Source organism: Neovison vison, chromosome 1 (genome assembly GCF_020171115.1).
Source record: "Neovison vison isolate M4711 chromosome 1, ASM_NN_V1, whole genome shotgun sequence".
Classification (NCBI taxonomy): Eukaryota; Metazoa; Chordata; class Mammalia; order Carnivora; family Mustelidae; genus Neogale; species Neogale vison.
The window spans coordinates 264,967,992-264,983,631 of NC_058091.1; the positions used below are offsets into that span (position 1 = coordinate 264,967,992).

The 15,640-nt window shown below is 36.3% G+C and overlaps 1 protein-coding gene across 1 annotated transcript in view; it reads right to left on the minus strand.

Annotated features, from left to right (window-relative positions):
- Positions 1 to 6,505, minus strand: part of GABRA1 (gamma-aminobutyric acid type A receptor subunit alpha1) — a 58,644-nt gene extending 52,139 nt beyond the window's left edge. Inside the window, exons 1-3 of the mRNA XM_044230129.1 lie at positions 6,066 to 6,505; positions 3,691 to 3,779; positions 170 to 282 (exon numbers count right to left, since the gene is read on the minus strand). Of these exons, the coding sequence (XP_044086064.1) occupies positions 170 to 282; positions 3,691 to 3,764 (187 nt within the window). The 5' untranslated portion in view covers positions 3,765 to 3,779; positions 6,066 to 6,505. The remainder of the gene's footprint in view (positions 1 to 169; positions 283 to 3,690; positions 3,780 to 6,065) is intronic.
- Between the last annotated feature and the right edge of the window lie 9,135 nt (positions 6,506 to 15,640).

Genomic DNA, 15,640 nt, shown 5'->3' on the forward strand with positions numbered 1-15,640 from the left:
GAAATACCATAGTAAATTGAACTAACATTGAGCAATCTATTAAAAATAGGATTAGTCCTTAAACTACTTGCTACTATTCTTACTACTTTACATTTAGAAGGAAAGCGAGGCTTCATTAGTAAAGATTTGATACTGTTCTCTAAAATAAAAACACAATAATGCAACCCACCTCCCAATCCTGGTCTCAGACGATTGTCATAACCATCTAGGAGTCGGTCCAAAATTCTGGTGAAGACAGTAGTGTTGTCTTTAAGTTCATCTTGTAATGAGGGTTGTCCATAGCTGAAAAAGACATAAAGGCAGGTAACAATCTAAATTACATAATTCTTTTAAAACCTTTTTTCCAAATAAAGCCTTCCCTAGATTTTCCTATCTTCTTTCCTATTGAATCTTAATTTGAAAATTCCTTCCAGCAAAGTTAAAAAAAAAAGTCATTTTAATTTTTACCATTTTCTCATATTTGTTATCACACATGATAAACTCTTTATTCTAATATTTCTAACTATGGAAGGAAAATTATAGGAAATGAGTTCTCTTTGCCTGTATAAATCTCAGCATGTATACAATGCTATAATGCATGTTTCCCTGGGCAAGAAGGTTAATGCATGCTAAGGAGAAATAAAAAAATCTGGCAAACTTCTTCCAAAAAAAAAAAAACAAAAACAAACGTATTTATGAGCTATCAGATTAGTAGTTTTGCTTTCATTTAATGTAACGTATAGCATTAGCCTAAGATTTCACCTACCAACATTTACTTCTTTCATCCACTTTATATATATATATAGATAGATATAGAGGTAGAAATATCTACATATATCTATATTTATTCTTTTGATGTTCTTTTAGGATATTTAGATGAGAAAAAAAGTTAAAACTTGTTTCTTAGGATAATTTACGTTTCAAATCAGTGTGTAATTTCCATTCCCCTTAAGTTTTATGAACTGATTTCTACAATGTGCCTATTCAAATCTCTAATTAAATGAATTTTTGTCATTTCTGTCTTAAAGTAAAAGATACCTTGGAAAAGATATGATCCAATATTCTTAATTTATGGCTTATTGAACTGTAGTGTGGGATTAGTGTTTTAAGAAAACATAGCAATCTGTGAGCAGAGCTTGAACTAGAACCCTGTTTTCTTCAACTTTTAATCTAAAACTTTAGTTTTATTCTTCACTTTAGTTCTATTCTTCTATAATGGATTAATTGTTCCTATTTAAATCTTTCTAGCTTCAGGAATCATTTCTACCCCTTATCATTACTAGTCTTTGAGTTTCAACCACATAGTGACCATAGTTCAAACACTGCGCATTTCTTATAACAATCGCATTATCATTTATGGTTGTTGAATCATACTTTATGTAATGATTAGGATGACACCTCCAAAATCCTTTGAGAGAATTTTTTTTTTATCTCAGTGGATCACACTCACTGATACATTTCAATGACAGCTCTGACCTTGAGTAAAAAAAAAAAAAAATGGAGAGTGTAAACTAAGAAACGCCACAAAAATATCACTTTCATACTCTCTGTTTAATATGCTTTCGGCTTCACTCTTGTGTGTTTATATTACTGATAATGAAAAAAATAGTGACATCTGAAACCAGGATTCACTTATTTGACAGGAATAAGAAATATAAAGAAAGTATCATTTCAAAAACAAACACTATTTTTTAAAAAGGTAATTAGTTTTATATTGTCAAAATTCAATGGCCATTTTTCTGATAGAATTTTAATTTAATAATTGAAACTATTATAACTAAAGGCTCTTCATGATGCTAAATATATGAAATTCAACTGTATGGAACAATATCCCATTCTCCTAAATTCAACAGTAATACCATACAGCTTTACAGTCTATTCTCCCTTGGCAAAATTAAACATCTTACTAGTTTTTTAAATCAAATTTTCACTGAGCTTTCCAGGATGTCTCATTAGCAGATGATACCAGTAAAGCAAAAATAGTTGTCTAAATGTAATTACTTATAGAAAGTCTTCACAAAACGAACTGTCACACATGCATGCATCTTTCAAGGATACTGGAAGGTCATCTTGATAAAGGTGGAAAAGAAATGCTAGTCCACTTTAAATTGTGAGGAGGGCCTGATCAAGTAGTCTAAGGAAGAAAGCAGCAAAATAAGAAGGGTAAGGTGAGATGGGGTAAGTGACAGAGCACAATTCGATTCTGGATACAATTCCTAGAATATGCAGTTGTCTATTACCTTTTCCTGCATTTTCTGCGTGTTGAAGCTTATACCAAATTCAGGAAAAACTTTCATCCCTGGTTTTATCTTATAAGTGCCTTATCCACCAATTGTATGCACAGAATGCAAATGCCAAAGGAGACTTTTCCATCCCTCCCAGAAAACTAGTTCTGCTATCCCAGCTGGAATAGTAATCTTTATTTCCTGTGATTTTCTAATGAGGGTATTTTTCATCTCCACGTCTAATTTACCATGTCCAGTTATAACTGTCAAAGAATAACCCCAGAATAGAGATCAGGATTGTTTATTGCTCTTAAACACTTATGCCAATGTAAGGTTTCCTAAACAGAATATATAATTTGAAGAGAAATGTCAGTTACAGTACCTGATTTTGATTCCGAATGAACCACTCTGTAATAAAACACTGTGCACTAACTCCATCTACAGGTCATTACAATAGTAACACTTCATATAATTTTTCAAAAGAAATGGAAAACATTTAACTCCTCGGATTAAGAGTATCTGGCAATAGTGGATCTCCTCTTCATCTGATAGTCATCACTTACCACACACAATAGCAAAAAATAAAAACAGACAACTTCTTAATTAAAAAAAAAATTCCCAAATTCGCATCTTTCCAGATTATTCCTTCTCTCCACCTTAACTTTTTAAGAGTTTACCTTCCATTACATCTCGAAGAACTTTGGGTTTTTATGTCTAAGACTGCCTTAAGGGCGACAGGAATAGACCACGCAAGAAGTATAAAAGCAGATAAAGAAGAATCTGAAATTTTTGGTCACTTACATCACTGCTACTACAATATGTTTATATGCTTGATTTGATCATCAGCAAATTTTCAAATATGGTTAAACATATGTTTAAATTTTTCTCATAACTTTTCCCACAGTAGTCACACTTAAATAGAGAAGTTCAATTTTATGTAATGTTCTTAAATATTTGTTTAGTATATTCTACCTCTATTGATTATACAAAGAATGGTTTCAAAACATAATATGCACACACATTTATAGAGACTTAGGACTTTCAAATTACGATTATTATTTTAAACTTTCCACTTTCATGCAGTCACAAGTTACTCTATGATCTTTACAGTTGGCTAGAAATTTTCTTGTTGGAAAATCAACTCATAGAGTATGCAGACATTAATTGGGGTAACTTTCTCTATGAATTTGGAAACTACATATTTCATTCAGTTACAACTGAACAGTGAAAAGTTCAATTTAAGACTTAAATGTTGAATTAATACATTCCTTTAACAAAAGCGTGTTAAGTGTATTCTAACCATCATGCAAATAGATGGCTATTTTTTCATACTGCTCTTCTTTATTCTTAGTTGGGATTTTATTGCCGTTAAGTTTTTTGAATTCCCTTAGTCATGAATTCATCCAAGGACAATTTTCTTCCCCCTGAAAGAATAAATGAAAAGTTACAGAAATTATCATGCAGATTTAAAATAAAGTGCCCCCACCTTCTTCCAGTCAATGTGCTCAGAAGGAGGGTCCAGGCCCAAAGATACTCAGAGAGACCTGGACTTTTCTTCATTGCGGGCTTGTGCAGCTGAAAAGTAGAACAAGTAGAGATCAATGTCTCTCGCAAGAAACATCAGGTTATAACCACTAGAGCTGACTGAGGCAGTTCAGATGAATGCTTTGAAGTCAGGAAATGACCTCACTGGGATATGACACCTCATTGGAAGCAATGGAAACCTGGACCATCCATTCTCCACTATCCCTTCCATTTCTCCATTCAGAAATATCAGTGTCTTAATTTCTCCTGTAAAAGAATACAAGTTGAAATGCTTTCAAGTGCCAATACTGCCCAACATAAAAACTGTTTTTTTTTTTCCTTTAGGTTTTGTATTTCCAATATAGTGTGAATTACTCTCTTCTTGTTGTTTATGATCTGAAAATATTGACCTTTGTGATTGGAGTTTCCACGCCTGAACTGTGAATTGAAATTTTTAAGCTGGTATCTGTAACGGGGAGAAATGTTTTGGAGCTGAGATGGGGTAGGTTAATATGCTTCAATGACTGAATTCATCTTTGATTTCTGGATGCACCTTGATTTCAGAAGCAACTGTATTTATCTTAAAAAAAAAAAAAAAAAAAGGAAACACACTGTTGAATGCCGAAGTCGTGCTTATGTTCTCTGCCTGTGATTGCCTTATTAAATATGCTCACTAATGCTTCTGTGAGGCTAAAGGACATACTTTACAGTCAAACCATGTGCTGATCTCTCTCATACACACAAACCACACTCACATAAATGCATACAAACATGCCCACCCATATCTTTTAAGCCCTCTTGAATTCTGCCAGGTTGCTGCTAGAAAATGTTTCATCTCAAACAGATGGAAGCTGGAGTGCTTTGCTTTACATGAATACGGGAATCTTTTTTCCCTCTTAGGTAAAGTGCAATCAATCATTATCTGATTGTTGAATTTTAGACTTGATAGTGGGATGCTGGAGGAAAGGAGGAGCATGGAAAGCTTAAATATTTCAAAAAATTATGATCTATTTGTGGAGTCAATTTTTAAAAATTAGTGCACTACCTGGTTAAGGAGCAGATATGGTAACACTTTATTTCATGTGCTACAATTAAAGGCAGTTATAACATGAGAATGTTAAAGGTATTTTTTAGCACTTCCCTGAATCTATACTCCTTAGTATAGACAGTGATTAATGGATTGCATGTCTTTTAAAGCATGTTTTTCATTAACCACTCTAGGATTTAATGTGGTATGCCTTTAAGTACATCTACACAAATGCTTTCCACACTCTTGGGGATCATTTATATCAGTAAAAACCATTACAAACAGGCATGTAAGCAATGAAACATAATTAATGTGTTAGGAGTAAAATGGTCTAGATCCAAAGATAAGAGCAGTGAGCTTCATAGTTTTTACTTAATTTAGTCACTGGTTTTGGCACGGACGAGAAGAAATATTGCATAAATATCATTCTGTTAAAATACTGCATCTAAATTGCACATTTATAATTCACCCTTGCATTAATTTTCAACATATTATGAAAGAAAAGCAACTTCTCTTGCCCTATTAATAATTATTGGTCTTTATAAAAAGAAAGGGGGGGTATTCCCGAAGGGGTAAATGAAACAAAATCCCAAGACAAGGTACCATAGCTTTTTGTCCTCCTCTGGCATTTTAAAGAGAAAAACAAACCTATCATGGTACTCGAGTTGTTGAGTAAGAAAGTTTCTTGCAAATACAAACATAATAGTTTAAAAGAAATGCTAAGCTGCCTCCTTACCCTTTTCCACCTTCCCCCACCAAACGCACACCCTCCAAACACCCATATCCCATGCCACTCATATCAAATGATAAGTTGAGTTTTTTATGTTCAGAACCAGAGAGACCCCTACACCAGAGGGCATTTTAGCAGCGTCCACTGGAAAGGAGAAAAGAGGCATTTTTGCAGACAGAATGTGAGAGTGCCTTCCATAGGACAGAGCATTAGGACAGGTTTTTCTGTCCCAGCGTCTTAACTTTAGATGATGCCCCCCAAAGCCCCTCCCCAGCTCAACCCAGCACCCTCTTGAAAAAAAAAAAAAATCAAAACAACATGTCACCACCCACCCCACGGAATAAATTCATATCTGCCTAAGAAAGGGAGAAAGAAAAGAAGAGATACAGAGGGGCAAAAATAATGCTTCTCTATCGCTGCGGTTTTCACCCTGAAAGAAAAACATTCGTTGTTTCTACCTGCTATGGGATCGGGCTCTTGTCCTGTTCCTCTTTCTCTTTTTTCTCCAGCATTCCTGTCTCTCCAGCTAGGAAAAGCAACGTTCAAAGCTCAGTGTGTAGCGGTCTGAAGCCGCACTTACCTCGGGCCCCTTCTGGGCACAGGATCGCTCAAGACCCGGGAAAAGTGTGCGAGAGAAAATCGCGGAGAGCCTGGAACCAGCGCGAGTCCGCGAGTCCGGGCGCGCCGGGAGCGGAGGGGCGTCCTAGCTCTGCCTCTCACTCACTCGGTCTGAGCCATCATGGACTCTGTGTGCTCCTTTGCTGAAGATTTCACACCCAAATTCGCTACCCAGTATCCGATCTGCAGCTATACAACAAAAGATTTCTCTTTACCAAGACAGTAGTAATACGTCCCAGGGCAAACCGGATGTGAAATAGGCGGTGACTTCATGCCAGAGAGATTTTATTTTAGAAAGGAAGGTGGTACCAGCCTCTGGATCTGGAGACCAATCCGCCCATTTTTTATATGCAGCACAATTTAACTTGCACCGCTCTGGCCCTAATCCCCTTCTCTCTGGCTGCAGACTCAAATCCTTCTACAATCTGCTGCAAGCTTCCCCCCCCCCTTTTTTTTTTTTTGGTGGGGAGTAGGAATGGGGGAGCAAAGGATAGACAGGGTTAGAGACCCAGGGACTCCACTCAGAACCTTTTCATACTTTCAATTTATGAACACTATTTTAAGGTGTGCCCATTAAAAACAAAAAAACAAAAAACAAAAAACACTCATCAGTGTAACTAATCCTTTGATCAAAGATTCAACCAGTGCATGCATATGAATGAATGCAGGGAGCTGCAGGGTTGCACGTGTGGAAAGCCACTGTCCTCTCGCCTGTCTCCCTCACACGCACTCCCACACACATGTCTGAGTCCGTGTGTCTTGCGGAGTCACGAATAATAAGGGATTGGCGGGGAAGAGTTCTGGCCGGGAGGGAACTGGCCACCTGGTTTCGAGGCTTTCGCACTTTCACAGGTTGTGAGCGCTTTTCACCCCACCTTGGTCTGGAGCTTAGAGGGCAGCAATAAACGCGCTCCGGAACCGCGTTTTTAATCTCTGGAGGCCACTGTTTGTCTGTTTACGTTATGAAGGAGAAAACACGGGCTCCTTTAAGTAAGAATTGTGCTGGGTCCCCAGGACGAGGAGTATTTAACTTTAAGTAAAGCACCCAGATCATTTCTAGGTTTGAGAGTCATAGCTCCATTTCCGGAATCATTCCCTCGCCTCGAACTCCATCATCCTCCGGATTAGGAAAATGGGAGAGGGGGAGGAGAGAAGATTAACAAAAAGATTTTTAGAAGTCAAGACAAAACCGTCTTCTTTTTTTTTTTTCCCCCTCCTCCCTGCCCTCTTCTGTACCCTCCCTGGTGGCTCCCCACCCACGAATAAACTATACACTTAGGGAAGGAGGGTGTATTTCAACATCAATCTAACTAAATTTTCAACGAGCCAGGGGCGACTGAGTTCTCTTCGGATTTTGTGAATGAGTGTTTGTAGCACAGAAGAAATGGGTGTTTCTGAAATGACCCGAAGCTCTGGAAACTGTCCCTTCTGTACTTGCGCCAGACTAGATAGGAGGCGCTGAAAAGATAGGGTGCCTTCAGGTATTTCTTCTGGTCAGTAAGGTCCGAACTTTGAGCTCCCTAGTCATTTTGACCACGAAGACTTCTAGCAGAGGAGACTTTTTTTTTTTTTTTTTTAATAGGGGAGGAGCTTAGCAAGGAGAAGAAAAAAACCCTAAATGGCAAGTCTATACCACTCACTGGTTTTTGATGCTGGAAGCCTTCCTTGACGTTGTGCTGCAATGCAATCAGCTTAGTTGGTTAAAACATAGGACAGGTAATTGAAAATAAACGTATCTTATTGAAAAAAAATGAAGGAAAATAAAAAATGATAACCACATTCAGATTTGGGCTTGGTTATCATGAGTTTTGAAAGGGAAATGTTACTGGGAAATTATTTTAGAAATAAATCTTCAAGGAAGAGAGATTTGAAGACCATCTTATGTTGCCTACTCTGTTCAGATAGGACAAAGATCAATGCATTCTTAAAGATATCCATTGAGGATCATATCTTCCCTATATGAGAGTCCTCAATTTTTATTTACTTATGTACTTATCCATTAATCACTTACTTCTTGAGCAGTTCTGAGAATTAAAACTCACTTCAGCAATATTCTGAAACCCTGAGTTAACAATTTAAAAATATTGTTTTCTTATCTATTTAAAATGCAATTCCATTGTTTTCCTTTGATTCAACAAAGACTATTCAACAAAGACTATTTCTAGATAGTCCTAGGAATGTAATCTTTTCATCTTCTTTTTTCCTCCTGGTAAAACTGTCACAGCTCCTTCTACTCTCCTCCGCAAATGGAAATAACTTTATAACCTATATCTAATGCCATACAGTCAAATCACTCTACTGATTATGTTTTTTTCAATCAGTTACTGAAATGTTATCATTTGCACCATAATCTCTGAAAACAATGCCAATCACATCTTTCTTCAGATTAAATATTATGTGACTATCCAATAGGATGCAACTGCACAGCATTTCCATACATTTTAAGACAAATATTTATAAATAAGACTGGATTTATCTTAAAACTACAGTTAAAACTACAGAAATGGAAATGTCCATACTATGATTTTCTAAGTAAAACAAGGCAGTTTTTACTAGGTGATCTATGTATGATTTGTTTTGAGACATATGTTTTAAATAAATGAATTTAATAAATAGTGACCATTTAAAACATTGATAATTTGACTACTCCAAAACCAGCAACTGCAACTTTAAATTATCAGTGTGTTTATTATTTCCCATCAAGGTATCATTAACATATGCACATCATAACATATGCACATAACATATGCACAATGAATAAATATAAGAAAAAATATAAAAAATTAATGACAAGGAAATAATTACTTTCTATTGTCTTGTTATATTGAATCTTTTAGATCATTGGCGACACTCTTGTTTTTTCCTCTACCTAGGGGAATAAATTCCTTCAAACTGTGTGTGCAACTTATATCTGATGAAGTCAGTTTTTATAATAGTAGTAACATGATATTTAGTATTCTTAAAGTGTTTACTTGGTGCCAAATAATGTGCTAACAAACTTGCATAAACCATTTAATTTAATTCATAAAACATGTCTGTGAGAGATAGTCTTAATATACCTGTTTTACTAATCATCCAATAAATTGTGGGTTAGAGAGAATGAGATTTGCCAAAGGTCACATAGGTAGTGAATGTTCGTGCTATGCAAACCCAGATCTTCTGACTTCAAAGCTTAATTTCTTGACCATCCTTCTACATTACTTTATTTCCTTAATTACTATAAGTTGTAAATTCACGTTAAAATCTGTTTTATTCATCTTACATCTATGCTTACCATCTTCATATCAGTTACATAAAACCTACCTCTGAACATTTTTTAAAAAATATTTGTTCAGGGGATGCCTGCGTGGCTCAAGTTGGTTAAGCCACTGCCTCTGGCTCAGGTCATGATCCTGGAGTTCCAGGATCGAGCCCCACATCAGTTTCCCAGCTCTGTGGGGAGTCTGCTTCTCCCTCTGACCTTCTCCCCTCTCATGCTCTTTCTCTCTCTTCCTCTCTCAAATAAATAAATAAAATCTTTAAAAAAAATTTTGTTCAGGACAAGATTCTTCTTTTGCTGGTCTAGTGCTTCAAACTGCAACACAGGGTCAGGTTTACTTCAGTATTTTGGAGGTTTCTGCTATTTTCCTTCTTACAAGGCCACTCTCTCAAAGAACCTCCAAACCCTCACTGGTTGTAGGCAGAAGGGATTTGAGGTCAAACCTAGGACCACAGATCCTGGGGAGGCCTAACAGCTCTATTTCCAGTGTTGCAGTCTGGTACATTTTGCTTTTTCTGTCAATTTTAAATGGCAGGAAGCCCTGACCTAATTGAAGAAGTGGTACTGATTCTTTTCAATAGAAATGTTTTTACTTTCTCCAACTAAATGTGAACCAAATGAGAAAAAAAAATAGCAAGAGTATTCTTATTATTCAGTGTGGCTTTTTATCATTTATAAAATAATTTGGGGTGAGGGAGAAGAAGAAGCAAAAATAATGAAATAACAAATAAGCATCAACCGAAATCTAGAATAAAGTGGTCTTTTTAAATGTCTTTGCATAGCTTAGATATGGGTGCTGCAAGTACATTTTAACATGTAGGAAGCCTGGTTATCAATCTGCAGCAATAATGTACAGGTTGCAGTTAAACATAATGCCACCTACATTTATTTATATATACAGTTGGATATTAAAATGAAATTTTTACACTCACTAAATTAGTCCCCCTTTTCTAATACTCCTATTTATCATACAGACCATCTTGCTAATGAACTATATGAGCACATCCAGAGGGCTATACCTTCTATTCTAGTTGGTACTGAAATAATAGCTCAGTGGGAAAAAGAATTGTGATTTCAGTAAAAGAGCACTTTTTGTACTTTCACCTAGACACCTTTGTCATCTGGGTTACTTAGACAAATTCTTTTTTCCCCTGCTAGAAGGCTAGTTTGACATCTCAGCATAGTGAAAAACAGAGTATGTATAATAGAAATAAAATCAAAATTTTCTCATATTTGTGTCATAAATATTTGGCACTCTAGAGGGATTTAAAGATTGTCTGCCCCAACCAATTTAACAGATCAAAGATGATGTAATTTTTCCTGTGATCTTTGTAGAAGTAGAACTCGGGTTAGCATGGCACAGTGACTGTCGTGCATGGATATATACCTGAAGTCACTGGTATCTAACAGCTTCATGACCACTGATATATTGCTGAACTTTTCTGAACCTTATTTTCTGAAGTTTTGAGATGAGGTAATGTTAGGGGCACCTGGGTGGCACAGAAGGATAAGTGACCGACCTTGGTTTCAGCTCAGGTCGTGATCTCAGGGTCGTGAAATCAAGCCCCACATGGGGCTTAATGCTCAGCGCAGAGTCTGCTTCAGATTCTCTCCTTCTGCTCCTCTCACTCATGGTCTCACTCTCTAAAATAAATAAATAAATATTTTAAAAAAATAAATAAAATGAAGTAATGCTGCCTCATTTTCTGATTGTGGCGTTATATGGGAACACAAATGCAAATCACATAGTCTTCCTGTATACACCTAGTAGGCGCCCAATGAAAGCCACTTTCCTTCTCTCTCTTCTATCTCAATACAAATTCACTATTTTTCAAGCACTATAGTACACTCTTAACAGCATATTCATATAGCACAACGATTCTATTATCCCTATTACACATTAGATTTAACTGAAACATAAAACCCCCAGTTATTAGACAAGATACCACGACAAGCTGGCTTACATGCCAGGCTTAATCCTAGACCCATACTCATCCTAAGGTGCTCTGAGAAGAATGGTTCTCACTACACCTGCCTTAGGCACTGAGTATTTTTTTTTTAAGATTTTATTTATTTATTTGACACAGAGAGATCACAAGTAGGCAGACAGGCAGGCAGAGAGAGAGGGGGAAGCAGGCTCCCCGCCAAGCAGAGAGCCTGGCAAAGGGCTCGATTCCAGGACCCCGAGATCATGACGTGAGCAGAAGGCAGAGGCCCAGCCCACTGAGCCACCCAGGCGCCACGGCACTGAGTATTTTACATGTATTCTCAACCAGGAGTTTTGAAGACAGTTCCAAGATAGAAGCAACCATATCACATGCTCCAACCACAGCTTCTACAGTCAGATACACACCCCCTCCTCCAAGAGACATTATACAACATTTTCCCGTAAGATTTAAGAAAAATGCAACAAATACCCTTTAGGAATAAAACATGTATATGAGAGCCAGACTCTTTTTAATAGTTACATAAGTAGGACAGTATCCAGTTTTCTTTTGTGGCAGTTTTCAGTTTATCAGCAACTCACGTGTAACCCAGATTCACCCATTTTCTTTCAAAGTCTTTTCTTTTCACAGATGTCAAACACATCAACCCAGGCAGGAAAACGCAGATTTATTCAGAGTTCAGAGGAATGATAATAAGCTGATAGTTGTAAGAATTACTTATTTTCAAATAACAAGTATCAATAATTTTCAAAACTTTGAGAAGATTTTAGACTGTAGATTCCATTAGCAATGTGAAGACTGCAATGCAAGTCAGGAGGGAGGTAAGAAAATGAGCACAATGTTGTCCCAACTCTAGATTGGGTATTTTAAAATGGTATATCCTTTATAATTTGACTTGAGGAAACATGCATTTGCTATTTTTATGGTAACTTTCAGCCATTCAGGATACGTTTTCTTTAGTAAACTTCAAGTGTATATATGTGCACACAGTCTCTGGGTAAACTCCTCTAACCTATTAGAATGCATATTTGCCCTTATTTTTCTCTGTTAAGGAGAACATAATAAATAGATATTTCAGTCAATATCAATTATTAAGTGTCTAGCATACAGAAAGGAAAAATAAAGATCTGAGTTGCGGAATCAATTTAGAAAGATCACTTATCAGAAACAGTAAAAAAAAAATTAAAAAAATAGGCATGTTGGTACCAAGAAATTGCATGTAGTTTATTCAGTATCTTCTGAAATGATAAGGATACACCTAGTTTAGAATATTTGAGGATTTTAATGTGGTCTAATTACCCTGCTGGGCAGCTTCATTTACATTTCTGTTCCCGATCATAAAACACAGAAAGTGATACAAACGTTAAAGCAGCATTTAAAAAATCATTCATCATGCCCTGAATGGCCATAGGATTTGTGGAAAGGATATGAAATGGAAGGATTTACTAGAACAAAGATCAAGAATTAAGACACTAATGCCCCATCTGTTCAGTAGCTCCCAATTCTTGATGTTTACAATAATTGTGTTCTGTGGAGTGAAATGAAAATGAGTTTGTAGATATGGATGAATTTTTTATTATTGTTGATCATAAATATATCCCAAATTATCTAATGTCCCTGTGTTAAGTGGAGAACACAGAACCAATTAATTTTTTTCACCATAATTTACAGCTAAACAATCTCAACCTAACTCACTTCCAATTTTGCTTATAACAACATTCACCACGCTTTCTCTTGGAGAAAATTCCACAACTTCCATTTTCATTATATATATGACCTTGGGCAGGGGTAGGGGGTAACAAAAGAGTTTTAAAGATGAGTGATAACTACTCTTCAGTAATTTCATTTATGAAACAATCAGTCCATGCAAATCTCAGGAATGTGGACTGTTGTGCATGAGAACTAGAGAGTAGCCCAGAAAGCATTGTATTGGATGGGTAAAGAGATAAAACATCAGAAATCCTGCAGACCAATATCAACTTAACATTAAGGATCAAGAAGACAAGTGAAGACAGATTTACTTGTTCCACACATCATCTGCTTATAAAGATGACAGGACATAATTGCCTTTGAAAGAGGTGAAGTGCTTCTGAAAACAACAGAGCAGGCTTACAGTTCATCGCTACTCACATTTAGTGTTAGAATCTCAACATAAAGTGGACCATTCTTAAATTTCATTTAAGGACATGAGAGAATGAACTCTTAAACGCCTCTCCCTCTCCCCATAAAAGAGATTATCTCCTATTTAGTAGCTAAAGTATACCAGAAACTATATATATTTTTCTCCTCCACATAATCTTTGCCATTGCATTCTTGCAGTAATGTTGTTTACAGAGAACCTAGGTTCAAAAGAATAGTGGACTTTCCTAGACACACCTGGTTCATAATTTAGAGCCCAGATTTGAACCAGAGGAAGACACTGATTTTGTGGCTTCCAAAAACTCGTGATTATAAAGTAAATGAAGGTAAGTCTCTCTTCCTTGTTGGCTGGGAATAGAACTGTCATGAGAGACTCATGAAAATATTTCCGATCACAGATTTGCAATTTGTGAAGAAATGTAATTATATGAATAAAATTTTTAAAAAATATTTAGTATGGGGAAGCAGAATAATATATTTAAGAAAGTGGAATTTGGAGTTGGATATTTTCTTTCTCTGTCAATTACTTACTGTTCAGCCACTTAATTTCTCTGAGTTTGTATTTCTTTTTTAATAACAGAGGATTAATAATTTCATTTTACATGGAATATTCATGAGATAATAGTTACAAAATAGGTAATACATTAAAATATTTTCAGCAGTTGGTAACTATGGTTATTATTAACACAATCCTTAACAATTGCGATAATGTGTAACTTTCCCTAGAACATTTCTTAGCTTTTCAAATATTGAAATTAAGTTTTTATACACAGCAACCAACTAAGTTATGGCTTTGCAGTTGGACCAACTCACTCAGCCAAAATTTATCAAATATCAGATTGACCATTTGATTTTTTTTTTCATCATATAGTTATTGCCTGAAGCAAACAAAGCTCTGGCTTTTAGAAGGAAAGTGAATTCATTATTTCAGAGAAATTTGACTCAGCAGGTGGTAGAACATAAGACATAAAACGCTCAAGGCGGAAGCAACTGCAAGACTCAAGATTAACCCAACAACAGGAGGTGAAAAATTCTCTCTGTCCAACTTCTGCTCAACTATTTTGCCAATAAGATGGTGTGGGTTTAGTCAAAATATAGCATGGCTTAGTATTAAAATCAGATAAAATGGAATACAAAATAGATGGGGTGAAAATCAATGAACAAATTAGAAGTTAAGAAAAAAGCTCTACTCGTTCTATGTTTTACTCTTTTTCTGACAATCAGAGGAGATAGATACCCCTGAAGGACTAAGCAGTTCAGAAATTCTAGAAGAGAACACCAAAAGGCAAATTATTTCTTGTGGATTCAGCAAATTCTGAAATTAAAAACTAACTTTTTTTTTCCCAATTTATTTATTTTCAGAAAAACAGTATTCATTATTTTTTCACCACACCCAGTGCTCCATGCAAGCTGTGCCCTCTATAATACCCACCACCTGGTACCCCAACCTCCCACCCCCCCGCCACTTCAAACCCCTCAGACTGTTTTTCAGAGTCCATAGTCTCTCATGGTGAAAGGACGAATATCCAACTTTTGTAGCAACATGGACGGGACTGGAAGAGATTATGCTGAGTGAAATCAGTCAAGCAGAGAGAGTCAATTATCATATGGTTTCACTCATTTGTGGAGCATAACCAATAGCATGGAGGACAAGGGGCGTTAGAGAGGAGTAGGGAATTTGGGTAAATTGGAAGGGTAGGTGAACCATAACTTTTTTTTTTTTAATTTATTTGACACAGAGAGAGAGAACACAAGTAGGCAGAGAGGCAGGCGGGGTGGGGGGAGCAGGCTCCCCGCTGAGCAGAGAGCCCGATGCGATGCGGGGCTTGATCCCAGAACTCTGAGACCATGACCCGAGCCAAAGGCAGAGGCCCAACCCACTGAGCCACCCAGACGCCCCGAAAAGTAACTTTTACTAGACAAAGAATGGGTCAGGGAAAAGTCTTGTAGAGATTCATTTTTTTATATCATGCTATCATGCTTTTGATTTTATTTATTTGTGTGCGAATATTTTATTTTATCAGGGAGGTTCATTCCATAACAGACCATCTGAATCATATCAATATCTTAAAATTCAAATTAAACACAAATATCAACTACTCCTGAATTAAAAATCATGCACAGCATTTTGTTTGTTTTACAATTCTTTCTATAAGCTAATTTCAGTTAGAAGTATGCTTTTCTAAACTGCCA